This window comes from Bombus impatiens, unplaced genomic scaffold (assembly GCF_000188095.3).
Source record: "Bombus impatiens unplaced genomic scaffold, BIMP_2.2 scf_0151, whole genome shotgun sequence".
Taxonomy (NCBI): Eukaryota; Metazoa; Arthropoda; class Insecta; order Hymenoptera; family Apidae; genus Bombus; species Bombus impatiens.
The window spans coordinates 366,880-392,142 of NT_176570.1; the positions used below are offsets into that span (position 1 = coordinate 366,880).

General features: G+C 36.2%; 2 protein-coding genes across 7 annotated transcripts in view; one reads left to right on the top strand and one right to left on the bottom strand.

Annotated features, from left to right (window-relative positions):
- The window catches only part of LOC100744481 (conserved oligomeric Golgi complex subunit 1), a 124,594-nt gene that overhangs the window by 38,241 nt on the left and 61,090 nt on the right, over nt 1-25,263 (bottom strand). The window lies entirely within an intron of this gene.
- Nucleotides 19,224-23,460, top strand: LOC100745491 (E3 ubiquitin-protein ligase MARCH3-like). Of its 2 annotated transcripts, none has more exons than XM_003487314.3 (6): nt 19,224-19,451; nt 19,534-19,692; nt 20,087-20,258; nt 21,110-21,284; nt 21,742-21,932; nt 22,794-23,460. In XM_003487314.3, the coding sequence occupies exons 1-6, from the start codon at nt 19,409-19,411 to the stop codon at nt 22,987-22,989; spliced, it is 936 nt and encodes a 311-aa protein (XP_003487362.1). In that variant the 5' UTR covers nt 19,224-19,408; the 3' UTR covers nt 22,990-23,460. The 2 variants fall into 2 exon arrangements, with proteins under 2 accessions (XP_003487362.1, XP_024221618.1); XM_024365850.2 differs by having other exon boundaries at nt 22,809-23,460.

Consider the following 25,263-nt stretch of genomic DNA (forward strand, 5'->3'; position numbering starts at 1 on the left):
TTTGTCGCGTTATTCGACCGCGTTCTGTGTGAACAGGTCTCGACACACGTGTACTAAAAGCATGGAAGAAATCGTGCGAAAATTAAGTGGTGAAAAATCAACGTAGAAGACTTCTACCGTCACGTGAAAACGTACCTTTAAGATCTGCAAGTACGCGCCTCAAACCGTGACTGCATGCACGGTCAGCACAGGCAGTTAAATAAATCACCGGGACAAATGGTAAAAATGTCTGACGCAGAATCTCTACAAGACGATCGATCGATCGTTCCTCTTTTCCATGAATCGTACATCGAGCCTTGGTAAATGATTTTTTAATCCGCTGTTCCACCCCTCTAACAGTTCCATCCATATTTTCTTTTCTCTGTCTCTTTTTTTTGGAATCGGTAATTTGCGAGATTCAAGTTAAGGTAGGTTGTTAGGGTAGCTAACGTTTTCCTTTTACTTTGGTATGTCGTCCGTCCCTCCAATGGTTTCATTGATATTCTGCTACTGTAAATTCAAATGTGGAAATGTCTATTTTATTATGCCGTGTTCTTCTTTTCCTTATTTTAGCAAAGATCTATCTCTCCTTTCCGCATCTTAAGTAGTTAATTCCGGTCATTGCTGTCTATTTTATTACCAAGTGAAGATGTTCGTTTCTCTGCGTCGTAACTTTTTCAAGAGTACACGCACTGCCTTTAACAGTTAATTCCAGTGATTCTTGTCTATGCTTGTGTTTCGATTACTGACGTTTCAAAATCGTAAATTCTCCTGGAAAATGCTATTTTATTCGACAGTATTCTGCCATTATTCTCAGGATACAGATATTCATTTCCCTTCATCGCAATTTTTAATAGTAAACGTAGTGGTCCTTTCTACTTAATTCCAATTATGTTTCTTTATTTCTATCTCGATCATATTAATAAATGGAAAACTTACATAAACGCAGAAGGCGGCTCGTATTCTCAAAAGCCGTGCTTCATATGCTCTTGGTACAAAATTCTATATTTTTTTTTCTTGGTTTTTCCATTCCTTTTTTGAAGTCCTTTATGCCGAGGATTCGAACTCGCGACGCGTCGTCTTCAGTTCTGGGCTTTAACGAACGTAGCTGACTGCCCCGCATATTATAAATTTTATTTGCTATTCTACATAGTTGGGCTTGAATAATTACAGCAGGATCATTTATGAATTTAGATGGCAAATTCATTTATCATTATATGTGTCATATATATAATAGATAAATGAATTTATCATTATAAATAAATAAATAAATGCAAATATAAATAAACTATAAATTTATTTATCTTTTGTATATATGATAAATATAATGACAAATGAATTTGCCATCTAAATTCATAAATGATCCTGTTGCAATTATTCAAGTCCAACTATGTAGAATAGCAAATAAAACATTCCTATAAACATTCCTCTTAAGAATCTTATGGGACCCTCGAACGATCAATGCATATTGTCAGTGCAAGTTATCGAACGTACGAGGAAAACACAGCTTGCCAATAAACATTGATAATATTGACAATGTGTATGGTCAATATTTATTGAGAAACCGCGACGATGTTCAGAAGCCTGACGTATTGACGATATTATCGATCGTTTAAGAGAACCTTTACGCACGACATTGCAAGCAAGAAGAAAACTGTTTTTACACCATTATCATCCCTCTTACACCGTTTTACGTAGACCCACAAGAAGGCATCTTATTATAACGACCCACCATATATATCCTCCATACATTTACCACTATTCACCTGCAGTAGCCTTCTTCAGTAAACCAACCGAACAACAAAGATTCCAGCACACCGTCATCGATCACTAACGATGCCTTAACCTTCCTTAACGAGGATAAACTGGCGCAAAGCATCGTATTAACAAAAAGATGCTTCAATAAGTCCACGAGCCTTCGCTTTTTCTCAATAGGTGGAATTCAATCGAGTCCAATTTCGTCTGCAACGATTCAGAGACTCAGGTGAAAGCGGCAGACCGAGGACCGGCCCTTTTTGCCCTCGTGGAGGCTGCGTCGAGGCCGGCTGCGCCAGCACAGATGCATGTCACTTTACGAGCTGCTGCTTTTTTGCCGTCTGTGTTTGCGTTCGTCGTGTAAACGACGCGAGAGCCGTGTCCAACGACACGCGGGTGGCATTTATCGCCTGAACCGGGCTGTTAAGACCCGCGAATAAATCCAAGCTAGCCGGTGATCCTAAACGGGTATCGCGGCTGGTCGCCTTGAAAGCCTCCAAGTTGGTTGGCTGATGCCACCGAGTACAAGAGACGTGGATGGACGAATTTATACACAGCGAGTAACGAAAGTGTTCCGACGTATTCTTGCTAATGTACGGCTCTATCGTAAGATCGTGCCACCGTGTTTGGACGTGTGGGATAACGAATGGATAAATTTGATGTAAAAATTCAACTGGAAATTTCAAACTTCGAATGAAGGAAACGTAATATTCCTGCTAACTGAAGAGCGCTGTTTTTTTCTTCAGCTTTGCCATACTTTTTCGATCATTGGAATAATGGAATTTATAAATATAAAATGAGAAAGATATAAATAGAAAATTAATAAAAAAAAAATTTCATACAATACGAACTAAAAGTTTGAACTCGAAGTTGAGATACGAACTGAAACTTGAAATAAAAGGAACGTAAATATTGCTGCCAAAGTATGGCTCCTTCGCGAAACTAATGCAAAAATTCAACCTCGAACTTCGAACTTTAAATGAAGGAAACTTAATATTCTTGCTAATGAACGACTGCTTCGTGGAAGTCTACCATTTCCTTTGGACGATTGGAATAATGAATGAACAAGACTAATATAAAAATTCTACCCCAAGCTTCAAACTTCAAATGAAGGAAACCTAATATTATCGTTGATGTATGTTCCTTTCGTCGAACTGTACTCATTTTCTTTGGACGATGGGGGTAACGACTGAGCAAAATTAATGTAAGAGGTCAAATTTAAACTTGAAACAAAAGCTGAAGCTTGGAACAGAGGAAGCCTAATATTCCTGCTAATTTACAGTTCTTTCGCCGACCTGTAGCGTATTTTTGGGCGATTGGAACGACGAACGAGCGAAACTGATATAAAAATACAAACTCGAACTTCGATTGAAGGAAACTTAGTATTCTAACTAGTATACTGTTCGTGGACTCTTTCGTGGAAACGTTGTTAGACGATTAGAATAACAAATAAACAAGAAACTGATATAAAAATGAAATCAATCGACACCTAAACGTGACCTAAAAGAGACCTAACGTTATTTATAAAAACACGATGACAGGAGAAAATTCACAGCGAATCTGAGTCGATAAGACTATCAAGAATAAAAACAACACATATTTGTTTAACCATATTGCTGTATCCTAATTCTCTATATTATAATCTCACCTTTATTTCGATCATACAAATATTCATAAAAATATATATAAAATCTGCAGCGTAAATTTGAAACGAGAAATCGTATCAATAACGATTCCTCGAACTGAACAATTTTTTTAACGAATAGAAAAATATGACTCGATGAAAAATGATTGAACGAACGCTATAGAGTTGAGAATCAGATTGTAGACAATTGAATCGTCCCTAATAATCGATCGAAAAATGAGTCGACCAAACTCGAGCGAAATACGAGTGACGAAAAATACAAGTTGGAGGTGTCCGATCGAGACTCAGATCGTCACGATGGCCACGTTGCAATGTAAGTACAACGAGTGGCGACAAAGCGACGACACAGAGGCTGTTGTTAGTACAGCGGACGGAACATTAACAGGAAGTGCTCGGCCACGTGAGCCGACGTGCGTTTTCGTCCCGGTTCCCTTTAAGCATTAGCAACGGCGCGTTGCGTTACGTGATTCAATTGCTTACTAGCTTGCCCGTGCTTTCCACGGAATATTGATCCGATAATGGGTGTGCATCGATTGATCCGCTATCTATCCATCGATCCACCGATCGATCGTCTTGCCAATTTCCCTATCTATCGTAATAAGATTAGGAAGAAGCTTGGCTCTCGATATTTCTACAACTTTCAAGAAATCGATGTTCTGGCTTGAAATTGATTCGATTAATTTCTTGTTACTGAAAAATAAGTCGTGTACAAATTCACCGATAATATCAGTTTAATTAAGCAGAGCCTTTAAACGACTAATAAACTATAATTGTAGCCTATAATTGTAGATATTACACAAATTTATCTTGTCAAGTCGGAGAAAGAAAATGATCGTTCTAACACATAGGCGGAATTTTTATTCAAACTCGTATCTTCGCCAATATATTAGGTCGTCCGAAAAGTGTCTTTCGTTTTATAAGGAAATAACGTATGCACAACGTTTTTCGTTTTACATTATCTTCTCGGATTACGTACGATCCGGTTTGTTCCATCAAAATAAAGATCACAATATTCGACAGATTAGGTTTCACGTTTGTATAAAGATGCGTCGTTGTAAAACACGTGTCTGTAAAAGAAAGACACTCCCCGGACAAGCTAATAATTCAAAGGTATAGATCTATGTAGAAATTTGTTCTACCCGTTAGAATACTATGAAAAGTACTGTACTTTGGATATTTTATATATTTTTGCCCATTATGCGCATTCACGTCTCCCACAATTGCACACAAATTTCCAGTCTTCGTGTAATATTCTCTTTGAGCGTTTTCCGCCGAATGACTGAGAGATACATTCGAATTTATTATTCCGAATTAATAATTATCTCGTGTATCAGTTTATCCGATCACACGGTCATTTACCTCCGTCCATTAACTAAATGATCTCCGTGTAGAGAATCGAGTGCACGTATGATCGATAACCGACGACTCCGAACAACAAAATACAGAGATCTCGTCTAGTGGACAATTTTTTAATTGGTCGTGTTTTGTTAACACGCGAAGCAAGTGTTTGGTCTCTGGCCAAGCGACCTTGAAGTCGACATCGATCGATCGTAGTTCCCTCGAGGATCGTATTTTAGCCGGGTCCAAGAGATCGATCGTGTCGTACGGATGGACAATTGACTGATCGAGTTGATCTGTACGCCGATCTCCCTGATTAGTCATAATTAATGATATTAACATTTGTTAAAGTACCATTTGTTTAGGCACATGCATGTTATATCTTATCAAATAGAATAATTTACATTTGTAGCGCATGAGAAAACCGAACGATGCTCGATCATTGCACAGTGCTTTCTAACACGAACAGTTTGTCATTTAAATTACAGTGGCCGGCAAAAAGGAAGTTTAAAAGTCATACTCGCATAATAAGTGCACTACGTTAATAGTAACTTTGTAGTAAACAGGTTTTACCACGTTGATAGCGCTCACGCGTTCTGCGGATATACGTATTGTGTTTTCTCGTTATTTAATTGCTTCTGTCAAATACAATTCCGCTTTCTACAACTGTGTCTTTCGTGCCGTTTATTCTATTCGACATTCTTTCATACACCGCTCTATTACATCACTATACTGTTACGTTATTATACTATTATTATGTATATTTATGGGGAGGTTTACACAGGAGAAATTTACACAGTTCGATCGTCTTGTCGACGTATCTTGTTGCGTATCTTGGCGAGATGGGAAACTGATTTCCGAGTACAAACCTTCAATCAACTGACCAACCCATAGATCTCGAAATTACACGTAATATGGTGATTTAAAAAAAATGTAATAAAGTACGTAAATGTAATTTTCTTTATAAGAATAAATTACAACAGTTGGCAAATCTACATCGCATAAATTCTTATGGCCACTACATCGTATCCATCATTGGAATAACAGGCATGTTCGTGAACCAGTTAAAAATCGAAACAGATCCAAGAGGAATCCAAACCTCAGAAATTACGAATAATACGTATAATTTAATATTCAATTATCGATCCACTATAATTACCGTGGTTTTCAATATACCAATCGAAAGAGTTCCATCATGTGTTCACAAAAAAAAAAAAAAACTGCAATTAATGGAAAGAACAGTATCATAAACAACTACATTTCCTTTCGAATATCTTTAATCGATGAATCAAAGAGTATTTTATATTTCAAAAATCACTGAAACGATCGCGGAAAAATGTACGACCATTATTCGTCCATTGAAATCTAGTTCGTTTAATTTCCTTATAGAAGAATTTCCATTCAACGAATGGCAGTCATTTAACGAGAAAAGATGAAGCACATGCTCGTGTACGATCGATTTACTCGTTGACGAAACGATTTATATTTTACAGCGGATCTTGTTCACATGGACGAGCGACGTTTCGTATTTTTTTTCTTTTTTTTGTAGGGAAAAGAAAAGGGAAAGCGAAAAATTGAAGGGAAAGGGGATAGGATCGAACAACCAGTGGTTCACCTTCGTTTCGTTTTAATGGGACCGTTCCCAGCCCGGAATCTCTCAATTAACGTAAACGTCTGCATCTTGTGAACAAAGAAACGCATACGTATTTTTATCAAAATCAGAAATTAAGACCAACGAGATAAATATTCATTTTCGGGCGGAGGATCTTGTCGGTCGTGTGTTTAGGATTAGGATTTTCTATAGTTCGATCGGAGTTGGAATTTCAGCATTAGGCGAAGACCAATGCGAGCGAAAGAGAGAAAATTACTACGTTACGGACTGGATTAATGAGAAGTGTGTTTAGTTGAATAGAAAATTGCCGATTTCGCTGTTTCACTAATTGCGGACGATCGAAATTGTTTTAGTTTGTACTTTTTTCTTACACGCTAATTTGCCAACTACGTAATGATATTAGTGGCTTGATAGCTTACAACTGGTTCTAGATTTTTCTTCTCCTTGTGATATTACAATTTCACGTCAAAATAGAAGTTGTAACGTATGAAAACTTGCTCGTGGAGTATCATTCGTTTTATCGTCAGTCACTGATACTATTTTACCAGGAAAAACTTGTAACTTCTGGCTTGTAGAGTTGCATTAGTGACGCTAGTCGCGCAAAAACAGCAGAGTTTTATCTATCTCATTCTTGCAATGATTTCATAGAAGCTACGATGGCACAAAATATTAGGTCGTCCGAAAAGTTTCTTTCGTTTTATAAGGAAACAATAGATGCACAACATTTTGTATTATTTTATCGAATTACGTATGATCCATTTTCTTCTATCAAAATGAAGATCTCAACTTTCGACAGATTAGGTTTCATGTTTGTATAAAGATGCGTCGTTGAAAAAGACGTGTCTGTAAAAGAAAGACACTTTTCGGACAATCTAATAGTTTACGACGTAAACCATTGTTAGCTTTCTGCGACGAAAAATGTATGCCGCAGCTAAATCTGATTTTTCAAATTCAAATAAAACGGATCGAACTTGTACAACTCTGGCCAGCGAACGCTCTAGTTCTTTAAAATTCAAACGAATTTTCCACTGTTTTAAAACCTGTAAACCGACGTAAAATTCGACAAAATTCACAAAATTCCTGGCATCTGTTAACGAGGATACGTAGAGGCAGGGTCGGAGCCAAGTAAGGCTTAACTAAATAAGAGATAATGATCATCTAACGAGGCCTACGCCAGAATCCAGCGTTTCTTACGTTGAGAAACGGGACGAGAGAACAAACAACCAGCGGATTGTTTCCAACTGGTGACGTCCATTCTAATTACGATGCAATCGTCGGTTTTTTCCCCTGTACCGCGAGATAAAAGCAAGAGGATCGCTTTTACGACTAACCACGTCCATTCTAATTGCGAACCAATCATCGTTTTCCGCAAAAGAGCCTCGTCCACCGTTCTCGTGGTCTTTCTATTCCTCTGTGCTTCTTCTTTACCTTTTTCTTTTTTGTCTCTTCATCTTCCCCTCTTGCCGCTTGTCTTTTCCTTTTCGAGAGACGCCAATAGGTCGGTTGCCTCCAATTAAAGCTCGTATTTAGAGGATAACGACTGGTAATTAATATCGATTGGCCTTCCATTTTTATCCCGTTTTCCTGGCCTTCGATTCGCGTTTTTAATCGCCTTAATAGTGGAAATTTGAAGGATTTTACGAATTACGAATTTGGTAATTCGAAACGATTTGGCCGGACTTGGACTTCAGCGAATTCAAAGAATTTTGAGGATTTTACGAGACAGGGGCGTGAGGAATTTCAGGGATTCTTCGAACTTAAGGAATTTTATGGACTGGGAGAACTTTGTAATTTTGTAATTTTGAGAATTTTTCGGGTCCCGCGACTTAGAGATTTGCGAATTCAAAGAATTTTAGGGATTTTACGAATTAGGAAACTAAATATTTGAAGAATCTTGGGGAGTTTTTGAACTTAAGGGATTTCGGAACCGAGTAATTTTATCAACTGAAAACTTGCTGATTTGAGGAATTTGGGAAGATTGCAATTTTGAGATCTTTTAATTCACAGAATCTTAGGCTCCTTTCGAATTAGAATTGTAACAGTTTAAGAAATTTTCGCGACCGTATCAACGTAAGGAATTTTACGACAGAGAATGTCGGTAATTTTTAAGAATTTTAGGGACTATACGATGCAGACATTTGCAGATTCGAAGAATTTTAGGGATTTTACGAATTAGGAAACTAAATATTTGAAGAATCTTGGGGATTTTTTAATTTAAGGGATTTCGGAACTGAGTAATTTTATCAACTGAAAGCTTACTAATTTGAAGAATTTGGGAAGATTGCAATTTTGAGATTTTTTAATTCACAGAATCTTAGGCTCCTTTCGAATTAGAATTGTAACAGTTTAAGAAATTTTCGTGACCGTATCAACGTGAGGAATTTTGCGACAAAGAACGTCGGTAATTGTTAAAAATTTTACGATGCAGACATTTGCAGATTCGAGGAATTTTAGAGATTTTACCAATGAATGATGTAAATTCTTACATCATTTAAAGAGAAGTTGTTGGCAAGATTAAGTAAACCCGGATAGGCATTTTCCCATAAGAACTCTGGAAGAATGTTTTGTTTCTTTCATCGGTTGAAGATCGTGTTTGATACTATCAAGATAGTTATAATTAGTCGCGTTCGACTTCGAAGCATGAGCACGTACGTATTAAGAAACTGGATGTAATTTAAAAGCCATTAAAACCGGGTTCGTCACTATGATTTTTCTCAATGGTAGGCCTAACATTAAAAGAGCATCTGTAACATCTGTAGATACTTTTTCAAAGCGGCAGAATTTATAAAAATAATAAAATAAGTAATACAAATATTCTTTAAAGTCCCATATACTACAGTACTGATAGTACTCCGATAATAATTCTTATACTAGACATTTTTACCATTTTAATAACAATTCTACTCTACAGTTATTTCCTATTTTCTATTTTAAAATGTTCATAAAATATACGAGATAAATATACAATCCACATGACCAGATGTCTCACTTCGCTTTATCACCTGAAATAGCTTGCTCATTTTTTATAATATCAAATAACGTTTCAGAAACTTGTTGAATGGTTCAGCGGAAGACATAACTTGACACGACTAGTTTTATCGTAGGTAAACGCGTACAGAACATACGAAGAACGTCCAAGCTTTTCTAAATGGATCGTATATTTTTTAATACATTAGCCGATCCAGCTGGAAATTCTCTATCGTCATTGAACGTTATCCAAGTTGCTTTCAACTTCGCCATAACTCTTTTAGCTCTAGGAGTACGAAGGCGTAAATAATCAGATATCGTGAAGATTCGACGATGAAGTATTAATTAAACCCAAATACATCTCACGTGATTATATCATCAAAATGTGTTCTATGATTTTATGATACGATTTCCAAACCAGACTTTTCCCTATTACCCGAGTTTTCCATCATCCGACCCACATCACCTCGGAAAATCGAGCTTCTGTTTGTTTAACTATCTACATGATTAATTTAAATTAACCCAAGAGGAGCTCGAGCAGAAATAAAAGACGCGTGACACGAAGCTGAAGGGTTGAAAGCATCCATCATTTCCTCAGTCATTCATCTTTTCCCGCCATTTTCCATTTCCTTCCCGCACCCTTAGTTATTCCTGGTTTCTACCAGTGAAATCTGCCTGGTGGCAGGCAAGGTGACAGGTGCGGAGTGCTTCTATAAATTGCGATCTGGAAAGAGGGAGAAAACGAGAAAGGGAAAACCGCGTGCGGATCGAGGGCCGCGCTATCTTTAGAGGGCAGCACCCATTGCACGTTACATTCAACACTCCGCTTCAATTTCTCCTCTTTTGTACCTACACCCTTGTTCGAAAGCTTTACAACGTCAGAACAATCGCTGCAAGTACATGAGAACTGCAAGATATCGAGCAACTGTAAGAATACACGAAGCATCGCGTTAACGTTAGCCTGACACTTTGTACGGCAAAGGAACCTTCGAATGTTAATTAATCAACGTGGATCGATCTTTGCAAGGAAGCTTTCGAAGCAACGACTACGACTAAATTTACGTATGACAAAACGCTGTGAGAATAATTCTAGCAAATCTTGCTTGCTCGTTGTCACACCAGTCAATTTACACCAATTGAGAAAGCGTGTTAGATTTTTTAATGTGCAATTAAAATGCAATTTATAGGGCGTTTTTATATTCCACATGTAAGAATAATAGTTCTGTAAATGTTAACAAATATTACAGTTACTTACAGCCTACCCAGATTAGGAAATAGAAAATAATTTATTCGTATTTATATCTTCATAATATAATTAATACGTTGCAATATACGATGCAGTAGATATATGTGATACATCTAACACACGTAAAATATAGCTCTATCGCGTACGACGATATTACGAATGAAAAGGTTCGAGTTTAGAACCCACGTGGATTATTTTCCTAAGAATAGTCAACGTTATAATCTGAAGCAACTTAAGCGCGACTTTTGTGCGCGAATGTACACAGTACGTATAATGGACCAAGTCGATATAACGTGTACTTGCACCGTCTGTTTTCGGTTTAAACGGATTCCTGTTCGTTCCATTGGCTTATGGTATTTCGGTGGAATTTCGTGTAGCGAGCATACGTCAAAGCTCGGTCGATTTTAGCAACGGCGTTCGAACACGCGAATCGTTCGTGCAAATTCCATTCGGCTAAGTATAGCTGTCGAGTGTCGTTCGAGATCGTAATGCATCGTTTCTTAATAGTTTTGCTCGATGCATGGACATCGACATTTCGACGTACCCTTTCCGGTCGTTCTACCAGTTGCAAGCGATTTCGTGGAGCAGGAAAGAGAAGAGAACTCGAATTCCTTGAATTCAATCGCTATTTACATTATTCTTAGACTATTTATTTGAATTTCTTCTTTTAAATATCTTCTATGATTTTCTCCAACAGCGACGCTTTCGTTAATTTATGATCCTTCACTTCGTTCTTTTTTTATTTTATTTAACAGAGATTATTTAGCTCAAGTCTTAAAAGTTATGGCATAAAAATCAATATCTTTCTTTAATTATGATTTAATTTAATTATGATTTTGATTCTGAATAACTACGATAAAGAGGTAAAATTTTGTTGCTCACTGGTAATCGCTGTAGACAACAGAAATCATTTTGTGGTTACATCACTGACAAGAGGAATTGTTTTTAGATTATTTGATTATTTGGTAACCAAAAAATAATTTTCGCCAAGGACAACGATTACTCTTAACCGCATGATTAATCCAATGATTAGCAGTAAAGGGGAGAACTCCAGTCATTCATAATTGGTTATTCACAACCAAAATAGATAAATCTCAATATTTCTTGATTATTTCACAGTCCGCAAAATTTCTGCAAGATTTGAATGGCTTCCATAAATAAATAAAAATGAACTTCCACTCAATGATCCTTTATCGAAAATTTTGTTTACGGGTTCCTTTTTCTTTCATCGTTCATCGCATCAATCGTTTGCATGGATCATTAACGACGACAGAGAATAGGAAGTTGTTTCAATTGAATTAATTTGGATTATTTTATTGGATTAAATTACTATTTTAATTATTCGATAGTTAAAAAAGATGCCCCGTAGATTGCATTAGAGCGGTGGATTTCTGAAGAGTTCAGCTGTTTAGATGTGTAAAAGGTCATTCACACTGGAGGATCGGTGCTCAATGGGCTCGTGTTGGCACTGTTGACCGAATGGAATCACATAGATAAGTATATCGATTATGAATGGGCCTCCAGGTCCATTCAGTTTGAACGTGACCCAGCCTTGGTCCATCCTCGTTTAGGAGTCCGGTCGCTTTCATTCTGCCACAGTTGACAACTTAGGCTTCTGTTAGAACTACGTATGTTACACGTAATAACTATCTTCGCATATTGTCATTTTTAATCTCTTGTCGTGGAATAATTGTTAAAAAATTAACGTTAGACTATATCTTATACATTTATGGGATATATTCGTGTATAACGTAACTTCTGTAGAGATTAGATTCATACGAGCTAAAAATATAGAACTTTATCGATTAATATTTCGCTATACATTTGGGAAATTTCCATTCTAGGGCCCATCTATATTAATATACAAATTAAAGTTTGAGGTAATTCAATCTTTGGTTTTACAAACTTTCGACAAAAATCACCACCCCTCTTCAAACGAGAGAAAACGAACCAATTGATGAAATATATATATCAAATGAAGAATAAACTAAGCAAAGGAAAATAACACAGCCTCAAGATCAACAAACCGAACTAAACGATAAATTAATCCGATAGAAAGAAAGCAAACCTAAATGATAATCTATTTGTCAAGCTATAGCTAACTTATCGAGCACACGGTACAAAGAAAGAAGGAGGAGCTAACAAAAGCCCAACTAAAAAACAAAGATCCAAGGAAACAAGCTACAAGAGCAAATCGAGCTGATTCATAGATGAGATGCAAGGTCCTAACAGCGATCTAAAGCTCGAGAGATCGTGTTTGTTCGTGGAAAAAAGATAACACGACTGGATTAACATCTCGTGTTGCACCACCAAATCGTTGTCCATCCAAGAACCCCCCGTTCAACATTCGCGGTTTGATGGCCAGCGTTCGTAACTATTTCCAGACGGATTTAATTAATCTTGAACCAAAAACGTCCAGTGGGAAATGGTGGCCTGGCCAACCAACTCGCCACCTGGCAGAAATAGCAGGACTGTGAAAATGCAACTTGACGTTTCCCCCTTGACGATCGGAAAGGGGCGAGAACGATGTAAAGGGAGAAACACGCGAAAAATAAACACAGACTTGGCACCTGCCCTCTCCATTAAACCTCTTTACGCGCCACTGTGTTACAATCCAAGTGGTATGAGAAAATGGAATTTTCCAAATTTCTTACAGAAGAATTCTTACTTTTCTTCTTCTTTAGAATTTCATTTTTTCAGATACTTTGAGTTTGAGGTCAGTTAGGACAAGATTGATACAAAATTTTAAAAAGGGAATTTAATCTCATGATTCTTAATGAACGAAACAGTATATTTTTGTACTTTGTGCAATACAATAGTGTGTAATTGGCTGAAATTTTTGGCGATGAATGAATTGTCAATCGATAAGTGACAGAAGAATCATCTTAGATCTGTGTTTCTGTTTTTTTTTGTTTCTATCCTTTTAGAATATCTTGCAATTCTGCCTGTATATTTCTATGAAAGACTCACGCGAGTATTCACAAAAGAATAGTGTCTTCCTATGATTTCTAAACAATTGGTGTTACAGCCAATAATAAACTATTGTAACGTATCGATATTCTGCAATAAATAGATATCAACAATTTTCAGAATTAAATATCAGAATACACTTTGCCACTTGTTTGCTATAGAGGAAGACACTCTAAATTCAAGCTAACGTTAAAATGTGCAAACAGAGTCACTCCAAATATTAAGCTACATCCATCCAGAAGTTCCTACTTAATCTTACAATTTTTCAAAAAAGAAGAAAAAGCACAAAATGAATAAAACTTAATATACTATAGAAGATCAAACTTTAAATTATTCTAACTGTATACAGGGTGGTTGGTAACTGGCGGTACAAGCGGAAAGGGGGTGATTCTACGCGAAAAAAGAAGTATCGAAAATATAGAATAAAAATTTTTCGTTTTTTTTTTAATTTTTAAAATTTTTAAATTTTTCAATTTTTATACACCCCCTTTCCGCTTGTACCACCAGTTACCAGCCACCCTGTATATAACACATCTGACAATACAATTTAAAACAACCTACCCAATATATCTGAAAACATTCATCAAAGTTTGCAATAAAATAAAACGAACAAGTTCCATATACGTCATTCGATCGTCGTGAGAATTAAAAATTTTAAGCTGTTGCAGTTGATTAAATATGTAAAGCTAGCGAATTAATTTGCATAGCTAATGATATAATTAAATAATACGACTACTAGTAATAGTCATATTATTAGAACACAATTATCAGTAGCGGTGATTATATTATAAGATAATTACTAATACGAGCCTGCTAATTACCGAGCACGTGAAATTAATCAGCGGAAACATGGAAATTGGGATTCCGGAAGCCGCTGGTCAACCGTTCTAATAATAAAATTCGCAAATTTAATTCACCGGAAACTCATTTCGAAATACCATGGACGCTAGACTGCGGAAGCGTTAAAAGCTCGACGGACACGCTGAAATCTCGTGGCGTGATCCGTTCATCAGGTGCACGCATGAGATTTCGGGAAATTGCGGTAATCGTTTTAGCCACGACGATTTATAGTGGCCACGCGCCGCCACTTCCTGTTCGAGATTTGTCCGACCACGAATCTAATTAGCCTTACCAAACTATATCAGAGTAAAACGGGTTTTCCTTATTATTTATACTATCGAATCTTCTTTGCTTGTGTTATGAATTCGAAAGTCATTCTTGCTCGAGGACATACTCGCAATTTTACTCGCAGTCGTATTCACAATGACAAAAATTGTAATCATTCTGTTATTATTTTCTTCTTTGTGTGATACTGCTTGACGTATTCGTTTCTTGTTACTCTCTTTTGATATCATTAATTTTAACTCGCAACGCACTTGCTACTAACAAGTTTGCGCTTCTTGTTCTTATGAATACGTCGCGCTTCACTCCGTCGTTTTGCGAATATTCCAGTTCACTTCATCGGAACTAAGACAGAAGGATGTGAAGTGAAGGGGAACATTTAAGAAACGACGGAACAAAACGCAAAGTAATTAAGCTGTCCGAAAAGTTTCCTTCGTTTTATAAGGAAATAACGTAGATGCACAACGTTTTTCCTTTTATATTATTTTATTGAATTATGTATGATCCATTTTGTAGTTATACAACGAGATATAAAGCAGAAAATGTTGTACGCCTCTTAATTATTTCTTTCTAAGACGAAAGAGACCTTTGGGACAACCCAATACTAACAAAAACACGAACAAAATCCGTGAAAGCACAAATACGTGATCTGATCATCGCGAGGGTTTCAAGTTTTAAGGTGTTGTACTTGATTAAATACAAAGCTAACGAATTAATTTGCATAGCTATTGATACAATTAAATAATACGATTACTAGTAATAATAATATTATTAGAACACAATTTGTTATAACATAATTACTAAATTTTCCTTGTTTTCCATAAACCACATTTCACGTACTGGGTGTAATAAAAAATTAAATAAAACCTTAATTAATTTGAAACTTTATTTAATTTCTCTAAGCCAAGCTGGCAAACCTCGTTCCTGCAACGATAAATTCCAAAAATTCCAATTCGGTAGACGAAAAAGCTACAAAGAAGAAACGTGTAGCACTTTGAAAGCCAGGAATAAATCATTGAGAACACCTTCATCGATCAAAAGGACAATTATAAATTGCTAACCGTGATAAGTATATCTCCTTTATATCTTAATTCACCCCTACTGTTCAATGGTAGTATTTACGTCATGCGACAAGATTTTCTTGCAAATGCGACCAGGCGGCAGGATGAAGTTGCATTACAAGACTTGATTGCAATTTATACAAGATGAGACGTCGATAGCTAGCCCCGTACATGCTACGTTTTGTACTTTGCATACCATCAATTCGCTACGTGACACGGTTGCAAGACTTTTTCCATCACTGGCAACGCCCAAAGTTGCCAAACAAGATCATGTTTCTATGGGTTTGATTGGTCGTGCTTTCGATGCGTAAGTGCATGCTTTCTCACGATAATTAGTTATCGACGAATCGTAGCAAGTCGATACGCCTGTCATTGACGCTATGTTAAAAGATTGCCACCTTCTGCGGAAAATCGCTTGCAAGTTGCGTGACTGCATTATATCGGTTTAGATTACACGCGTAAATTAGGCTTTATGCGCGAATACCATTATCTCAATGAGCAGATTAATCTGTTGCTAGTCTTTTTCTTTTTTGTTTTTTTTTTAGTCTTTACCGTATAATAACGGAATATCATGAGATAAGGTTGCAAATTTATATGCGAGCGAAATACGTAGGTGGATTTTATGGGATGAAACTTCGATGACTCAAATCACTCTGAGACAATTTCATGAGGTAACATTAAATGATTTTGAAGGAACTCACGGTTTAACGAATATGCCTGTGTGCTGCAAGTGGAGGCTTTCAAACAATTTTAAGGTACATTTTTCTTTTTTCAAATCAGACTACAGATCTTCTTAACTACAGAACTTCTTCTTGAGAATAATTTACAAAATATCTCAAGTTCAATTTTGACAAATGTAGTATACATATAGGAAAAAAGGAAAGTTTAGTAATTACTAGAATTTAGTAATATTGCTATTAATATAGCATATTATAATATAACATACGATATAATATCGCTCTGCTTTAAATTAAAATTTCTTTTCGTCGTTTTACTTGCTCTACAACGAAAGCATCACGTAACTCAATGTCGCTGGCCATTTCGAAAATTATCTTTCAAAAGACAACAAATTAATTGGTTCATCTAATAACTGTTAAGTAAAGTATCTGACGCATGCTATTAAATGTAATACGTGGAAAATCTAATTGTGCATGAGACACTCTGTATATTTGCTCAACTATGATGAACTGATACGTCAGGTTTGTATATATATTGAATAAATCAGCTCGAGATTCAATGCTAAAATTACAGATTACCTCAGAATTCGAGTTATGTCGAAGCAATTAAAAGAGACGACGTTATTAAGTTTTTATACCGGTGTGCACGTGACTGAATGCGATGACGGTACTGCGTGACTTAACACGATGACAATATTATTTGTCATCGCGTCAATGTAGCTCGTAAAATCTTGCCTGACCAGGTTGCAAGAAACTGGATGGATCAGAACGGTTTCGCGAAAGCTTTCTTTTCGTAGTATGTATAGGGCTTAATAGGGCAACAATGGGATTTAATCTCCAGCGAGTCGGAATGTGAATACAATGGTAATGTGACTACCAGATAGCGTATCGAGGATGCAAATCTCCCTACAGACCGTAACTGAATCGCCAGATTCTTTTTTCAAGCGTGAATGCAGCTTTACATAGCATTTGAAGTTTAACTAAGTAGATAAAAGCAACATTATCATGGATAATATCGCAACCTTATACTATCGAAACTTTTATGTTTCCGTTATAACATTCTCTCTTAAGCGTGAATAAGGCTTTATTTCTCGATGATCAAATTATCAATATTAGTAGGTATTACCAATATTATCATATTAATATACTATAATGTGTGTGCATTATTAGCATTATATAAGGAAATGCAACCTACGTACATGAAAATTTATTTCACCTATTAAATATTGTAATATGTACATCACTTTGAATATCCTTTATGCTTTGCATATGACAAGCATTTTGTGTATTCTTGCAATTTGAAATTTCTCATAAATGCATAACAATCGACAGTCTAACTACAGCATATTAGTATAACGTGTTGATGATTCACGTCACATGATCTTTCTAAAAAATAACGAATTCAACGTCACATGTTTGAACTCTATTTCCAAGTGCGAACGTGGCCTTACTCGGTACTTCAATTCCATGAAATTAACGCACGGAATGTCAGTATTATTATTATTAGACAGTAATATAGAATTCATGTTAATTCTTACATAAATTATCCATTGAAATTTACATAGTATTATTTCGTTTCTTTCAAGCGCGAACAGGACTTTAATCTATACTCAAACACCACAGAAATATGATATACGGCTTGGATAATGTTGCAAGACTAATATAACGAATTATAACATACATCATGCGAATTTTAATATAAATCTCTAACTCGTTTTACACATTATTAACCTGTTTTTTCGCAGAATAAATACGGCTTTACTTGATTTTTAATTTTAATGAATTATGATGTGCGCCTTTCATATTACTACAGATTTTTTCCACATCACTGTATTATATGTAAGTTATGCGAAGTTTAGTATAATCTTCTCACTTAAATTTGTATACGAACCATCAATTTACCTTTCGTAGGCGTGAGCGAAACTTTAGTCAGTAATGAGATAGTCGTTAAATCATAATTTCAATGGTATACCAACTGCAGAATTACTACAAGCTTCTACAATCTCAAACTATAATATTTAGATTCGACAATAAAACGCGTAAACCTTAACTCTACATTAAGCGCCATTAATCTTCCGTTGCTAAGCGCAAATGAGACTCTACTTAGAAATAACATAAATAGTATCGAATCGCGAAGTTGATAGTACATCGAATTTGATGTTATTACGTGATCCTACTATATTAAACTACGACAAATAAATCTGCAATTTTCCACTCAAGGAACCTATATATAATTTCATTCATTTCAGTTCTTCTATTTAGTAATAAAATACGATCGCAACATCAAATTACAACATTGATAGTATACAGTTAATATACTACAATAATGCTGCAATGAAGCTATATTGTATCAAACTGTAACTCATAAATTCCATGAATCTCAATATAAATCTTAGTTCAACCCTATGTACCATCGATTCGTCTCGTGTGAAACGTGAATGAGGCTTTACCCAATAACGAAATAAATACCATCGACTCGCTAAAATCAAATTAACGCGTATAAATTTCCGTTTCAAACTCAGCTGCCACTTTTCTTGTTTTTCGTACCAATTGCCTCGGTATAATAACTCATTTTTCCAATTGGAAAATTAACAAGTCATCGTTATACCGCCACTTTCCTTTCTCCCACGTGTGAACGGGGCTTTACTCTTCGGCGCTCAGTTTTACGACGATGAAAAGAGCATTTTAAATAGATTTTAGTAATTTGTACAAACTTTCGATCTCACTCCTTTCTCTTTAAACTTTCTCTTACTCTTGATTTCTGCCACGTGTGAACAGGCCTTTACTCTCCATTCTCGCTTTCGTTGAGCCTTCAACTGTCGCATCAGGTGCGGCGAGTTTCGTGACGGTTAAAAGATGGATTCACTGAGTCCGACGTTGCGGTAGGTACAAAATCACGATACGAGATCCAGGACGAATCAGTCCTGATGCACCGTTCGAAATAAAGCAGCAGGACTGATCGCGATCGCGACAGACAACCAGCGGCGAAAAATTCACGGCTCCACGGCCCGACACAATGACGCAGCCGCCTTTTTGATGTCAAACGATCAGCCTGATGACGACGCCGCCAACGATACAGGTTAGGACAACGATTCGATCGACCATCTCACGGACGCGGGCCATTCTCAACCCGTTTCGGGGCTCGCGTCATCTCGTTTCAGATCTGTCTACGGATAAGCAAATCCTGTTGCAAAATCTCGGTGGTAAACGATCGTGTGTCGAGGCTGTGACGTCCGGCCACAAAGCTTCTATCGAGCAAAGAACGAGGGACGAAGGAGGCGTAAAGAGAAGCTTGGCCGATCAGAAAGGGAGCGATGATGGTAGGTTCATGGTAATATGGAGCAGGTGATGATTTTTTTAAGTTTCAATCGAGGTACATTCCAGACATCACGGTTTCGAAGATGTACATTTCTTTCAAGATGTCAATTTCGTACATTTCTTCTTCTATTCTACAAAAAGTTTATTAATTATTTTTACGACAAGCTACACTTTAAAATAGGCAAATTGCAAATGTACTATATTATGTAAACAAGTGATCTATTATACTATAAATATGTTATTTTGTTTTGTTTCCTCGATATGAACCTTTCTATCGTTTCTATTAGTTTTCTCTGCAGTCATCTTCTTTCCATTATTTTTCCATATTATTATAACGAACACGTTTTACATAAAGAATCTTATTATTTCCAAAAAATATCCAAAAATTCTTTATAGAGTCTCGGGTGTCCGGAGATATTTGTCGAATATGCCACATGGGCAGTTTCTCAACGGTCGACGAGAATCGAGCCAGTTACGAAAGACAGAACCAACCTATTCGTGGAGTTGACAGTCAAACGTCGACATTATCGTCCTACGCGTATCTCGGCCCTTTGATCTCAGCTTGCAAGTGAGCTTATCGATGTCCACTACAATTTATCTGTCTGGCTAATCGGATTCCTACACTGCATCTTGTAATAACAGGAATACATAGTTTCAGTCACATCTAGATTAAGATATTATCAGTTTCGATCTACCGAATGCTTAACTCTTTTCCATAGACTAACATCGATGCTCCGATGCAATTATAAAATCAGAAATATATTTCTGATTTGCCAAGAGAATGATTCAGAAAATATGTCGATGTATCCGTTAGTAGAATTTCTGAAATTGAAATTGTGTTGCATTTTTCTCGCGTTTTTTAAAAATTTATTTAAAAATTTCTTACATTTGACGGAAATTTTAGATACTTCGAGCTTCTAATTATTCAATTTCCCGTTTTCCTGATACTTTTCACTGTTCAAGGATTTCTTATCTCCGCCTTTTATTTTCGATTATCTAATTTTTCTGTCAACAATCTTGAGTAAGAATTTTTTTTCTTGCGATACGTTGCAAGAACTTTTGTAGCTTCAAATTGATTTGCTAAATGTAATGTATTAGTAAGTTATCGATTACGTTTCAATAGGAATTATTTATTCAAACGAAAAAGGCTTACATGATTGATGATTCTCGGTTAAATAATATCTTGATCCATTTCTTATTTCATTCTCAACTGTTTGATTTTTCTAACAATATTCTCAGGTAAGAATGTTTTCAAGCTTCAAACTGATTTACTAAATGTACTGTATTAATAGATTATCGATTGGTAAATGTTTCAATAATTCAATGAAATTATTTATTCGAAGCAAAGAATCTTACGTGATCGATGACTCTTGATATAGAATATTTAAATGCATTTATTATTTTGGATAAACGTGTCAGGTGTCGTGGGACAGTAGCGCTGGTACACGTAGAATGTCTTGAAAGATGGCTGACAGAATCGGGTCACTCTAGATGCGAGCTTTGCGGCTACAAGTACGCCACTAAAAGAGTACCACGTCACAACATCATCCGTAGTGTTGTAATATGGTTCAATACCGTGATAGTGACTCGACAAGTAAGACATATTCATCGTTCACCATTCACCTAAAGATGATCCACATTATCATTATTTCATAAGTCAATAATTCTCATAATATTCCATATTTTTATGAGAAACATCAAAGTCCATTTTTATTGAGTAGTATTCTTTGAATCAATTAATCGTACGCTATGATACCACTTTCACTTTCATTTTCATTTTCCCCACTATGTTCTTTCAAATTCTTTCACAGAATTCATTATCCTTCTTTTCCAGAAAAATTTTGACAAAATATCATCTTTAGAAAAAATAATTGCAATTCAATTTGTGATTAAAAATGACTCTTTGAAGTAATACAAATGTTATGCTAATATGTTTCTGAATATGCTCTGTTACAGAGCTTTTTGCCTTTGAAATCAAATCAAATTGTCTCGAAGAATACAAACTCTTGTCCCAAATATAATTCATTGAAAGGAAAACGCTATATTTCCAGATGCTTCTAGATATATTGTATCTAGTAGTCACCACGCCATTAGCCCTGTTTTCCTGCTACATCTGTGTCCTGGCTCTAAGAATGTTGCTAAAACGAGGCCTGCAAGAGATGCCCTGGATGATCGTTGCCATGCTTCCCACTTGTTCCCTTACTCTAATCGCTTACTGGGGTTGGATAATTACTCTGGCCAGGTGTGTTCATTACCATTTTCCTTTCCTCCGTTTCTACATCTCACGTATTATATTATATTCCCCCCAAAAAACCAAAAAAGAAAAAAGAAATTCCCAGGCCACGCAAAATGAACATAGATATTTGTACACATAATCGAACAGAATCAATCACATTTCATTTCACCATGGGGTTGTATAGTAATTCGGCCAAGTGTTCCAAAATGCTAACACTGGACGTATTATCGAACCCTAAAAAAACGACGGATTTTAGATTTGCTTCTTTTTACAATCACCGCAAGCATACAGATAATTTTGCAGAAATCAATATTGATTCTGATTTACATAGAGACACAGTTATATAGAATTATCTATTTGAATTAATATCATTTGAATCATACAGATTTATAATACAGAACATTTATTACGCGAGCAGTAGCTCTAGCGTTAATTACCACATGCCTGCATTTTCACGATGATACGTTACCTGAAAAGAAATTCGCAAACCATAATCCATACAAATACTTATATACACAGTCGAAGAAAATTAATCTAACTGTGATGGCGAATTCCATCAAACAACTCGCTCTTCCACTCGCATCATTCTTTTTTCCGTTTCGAATCGCTTTACCTCGCCTTCGCCTCCAACTACAATATTGTCATTTATTCACTATTATAGCGCAACTATCATTTAGTGGCGTATTACCATTAAATAAAAATATTATGCCAATTCAATGCAGATTTATCGTATCGAGTTTCGTTAACTAAATCACGCTCGTAATCAGGTTCTTATCTTATTTACCAGTCCTGTTCTATAAATCTATCTGGTTAATAATTTACCGATACAACTTAATAACCTGGTTAAGCGACCGTGTAAATTATCAGACTGCACGGGCGTAGATGGCGCCGTTATTGGAGGAGCAATTTCGTCATACGTTTGGTTCCTGACGACTTCAACAACGCTGAAACGAATTCGAGGCAAGAAAGGACCGCCGGTAACCATCTTCACCAGCAGAGGTCGTACGCGGACGACGAGACGATGGAAATACGCGACGTCACGTCGATCGATCGGTCGGAATGAATCTACACGCAAGATTTAATTGCTGGTAATTTGGTTTCATTAAAAGGCGGCTCTAATCGAGCTGGTTACTAACCATCGAGGACAATTAATCGCATCAAACTGCATGAGTTTCCACGTCGCTTCCGGTTGTCTGTTATCTTCGTACGAGAATAAATCGGAAAGTTGATATAATTTATAAAAATCAGCTGTCAGCATCATGTTCGCCATTATTCTTGCAATAGTGTTATTTATAATTTTGGTTCATCTTACGATAACGATTAATAGTGACTTGCTCAAGATTGTTGTGAAATTTCAAATAGCTGCGCTGTTACTAATAAAACATTAATTCTACTAATTAGGCTGTTACTAATAAAACAATTCCATTGTACGATGGCTTGCTTCTTTTTATTTCGCTGTTATTGTGAGTAATCTTTGCAGGAAGAAGTAGTTCTCTTTTCGTTTTCTGATTTCTGCAAATTGAATAAATTAAAACATGTTAGAGTAAAGATCACTGTTTTCTCATTTTCATATTATTAAATGTTTTAAATTAGAGAATAGTTTCTTAGAAGTTTCTTAATATACAAAGATTTACGCTTTGTGCATCGAGGAAGATGAAGAACCAGAAAGAGTTGCGTAAGCGAAGAAGATTCAACATAAAGACGAACGAAAGTGAGGATGGAATTTAAATGGAAAATACAGAAGGGAAAAGTTCGAAAATATTTCCTTGCTCTTGTAGAAAGTTATGAGAGTAAAAATAAAAGTTAACTGGGTAAACCAGGTTCCAGAAGTTGTCCACGATTAAAGGTACCGTTGCAGTTCACTTTCGATAGACCGAAAGTTATTACAAGAGAGACGCGTCACGATTTAATTCGGCTAACCCAAAGAGGGATGATTTTACTTTCTTGCAGTGGGAAACAGCGATGAAAGCAATTCATTTTCACGAATTTTTTTTTAAGTTAACTACTGGTTATATAATAACAGACTTTTCAGAATGTAAATATAGTTTCCAAGTAGAAATGTAATTTTTGTTATTTCAGTTCTTCTTATTGTTTATCAAGTTTTTGAACGGTCACGTTTAATCATTTTTTTTTAGACTGGCGTGTACGATAACTGAAAAGCCAATTGTTATAATATCTTTCTAAACAATATAAATTCAATTTATCTATGGAAAGAAGAATATTTTTCTTCTAAATGCTAGACTTTCTTATTCTTTTCCTCATTCTTTTTTCCAAAAACAGATTCAATCCCGGGGTAAATTATCTAACTCTAAATTACATTTTCAAGTGCTTGAATTTTAGATCTTCAGAATATTCGAGTTTTCAAAGTGTCAAAGATTTACAAATATTTAATGCTAATATCCAAGCTTCTAAATTCCCGAAAGTTCTTCAATTTCTCAACTTGTTAATTTTCATTTTCTCATTCTTCTCATCGCTGTTCCCAATTTTGCAAACTGTTTCTTCTATCAGAAACATTTAACGTTCCACAAAATTCCACGCTTTTATTCTTCCCAGTTTCGCGCTCGTTCTGTCATCGGAGATTCCAATTCCCATCGAAATTAACTCTCTTCTCTCCCAAAAATTCATCCTCTCGATCGAATAAGCGCAACAGGTTCAATCCACGAAGCACCAAAAATGAGCAAGTCTCTCGCAAATACGAATCGTCTCCGATGTTCAATTTTGCGAAAAAAATAAATAAATGTTCCGTAAGCATGCGCATCGCATTATCTCATACGAGATACGCGAGAAAAAAGAGGATAGCAGAGGTCATTAAACCACAACCAGCTCTGAATCCTTCGGTTTGCTCTCTTTGCACCACCTACTGTCGTGTATTCCATCTTTGAGCCTCGTCGTTTATTTTTCGGAACCGGCATTTCCCGCTGGCTCTGTCCTCTTATTTCACCAGCACATGCCTCGCAGAAACCAAGAAACTCAATTTTCTGCCCGTTTCACGTGAAATTAGCGGCGATAAAGCGGCTGCGTTTTAATAAGCATTCGTATAATTGCACGCTCCCCTCTCGACGGACAGCTAAGCCGTTTCTGCTCTTTCTACAATGTTTATTGGATTGGCGTTTATCTCGTTAGATAACGTTGTTCGACCTCGAGAAGCCTCGCCATACACACGCCTTGTGATTTCTTTTTAATAAAACCGCTTCTCGCGTTAATGCGAACGAAGGCGGGATTTTTAAATAACAGGGACGTCTTAAGGTTCTGAAGAGTTGCAGGTCTACTTTCAAGAAAAATGGTTTATGAAGTGTGTATGATTCGTGGGATGAGGCGGGCGAAGCTTGCTTTTGAA

Excerpts from the sequence above, each read along its gene's own strand:
- LOC100745491 (XM_003487314.3), top strand. The coding sequence starts at position 19,409 with ATGTCAAACGATCAGCCTGATGACGACGCCGCCAACGATACAG. Across the intron at positions 19,693-20,086 it reads TCAGAAAGGGAGCGATGATG|AGTCTCGGGTGTCCGGAGAT; the intron begins GTAGGTTCATGG and ends AATTCTTTATAG. Across the intron at positions 21,285-21,741 it reads CCGTGATAGTGACTCGACAA|ATGCTTCTAGATATATTGTA; the intron begins GTAAGACATATT and ends CTATATTTCCAG.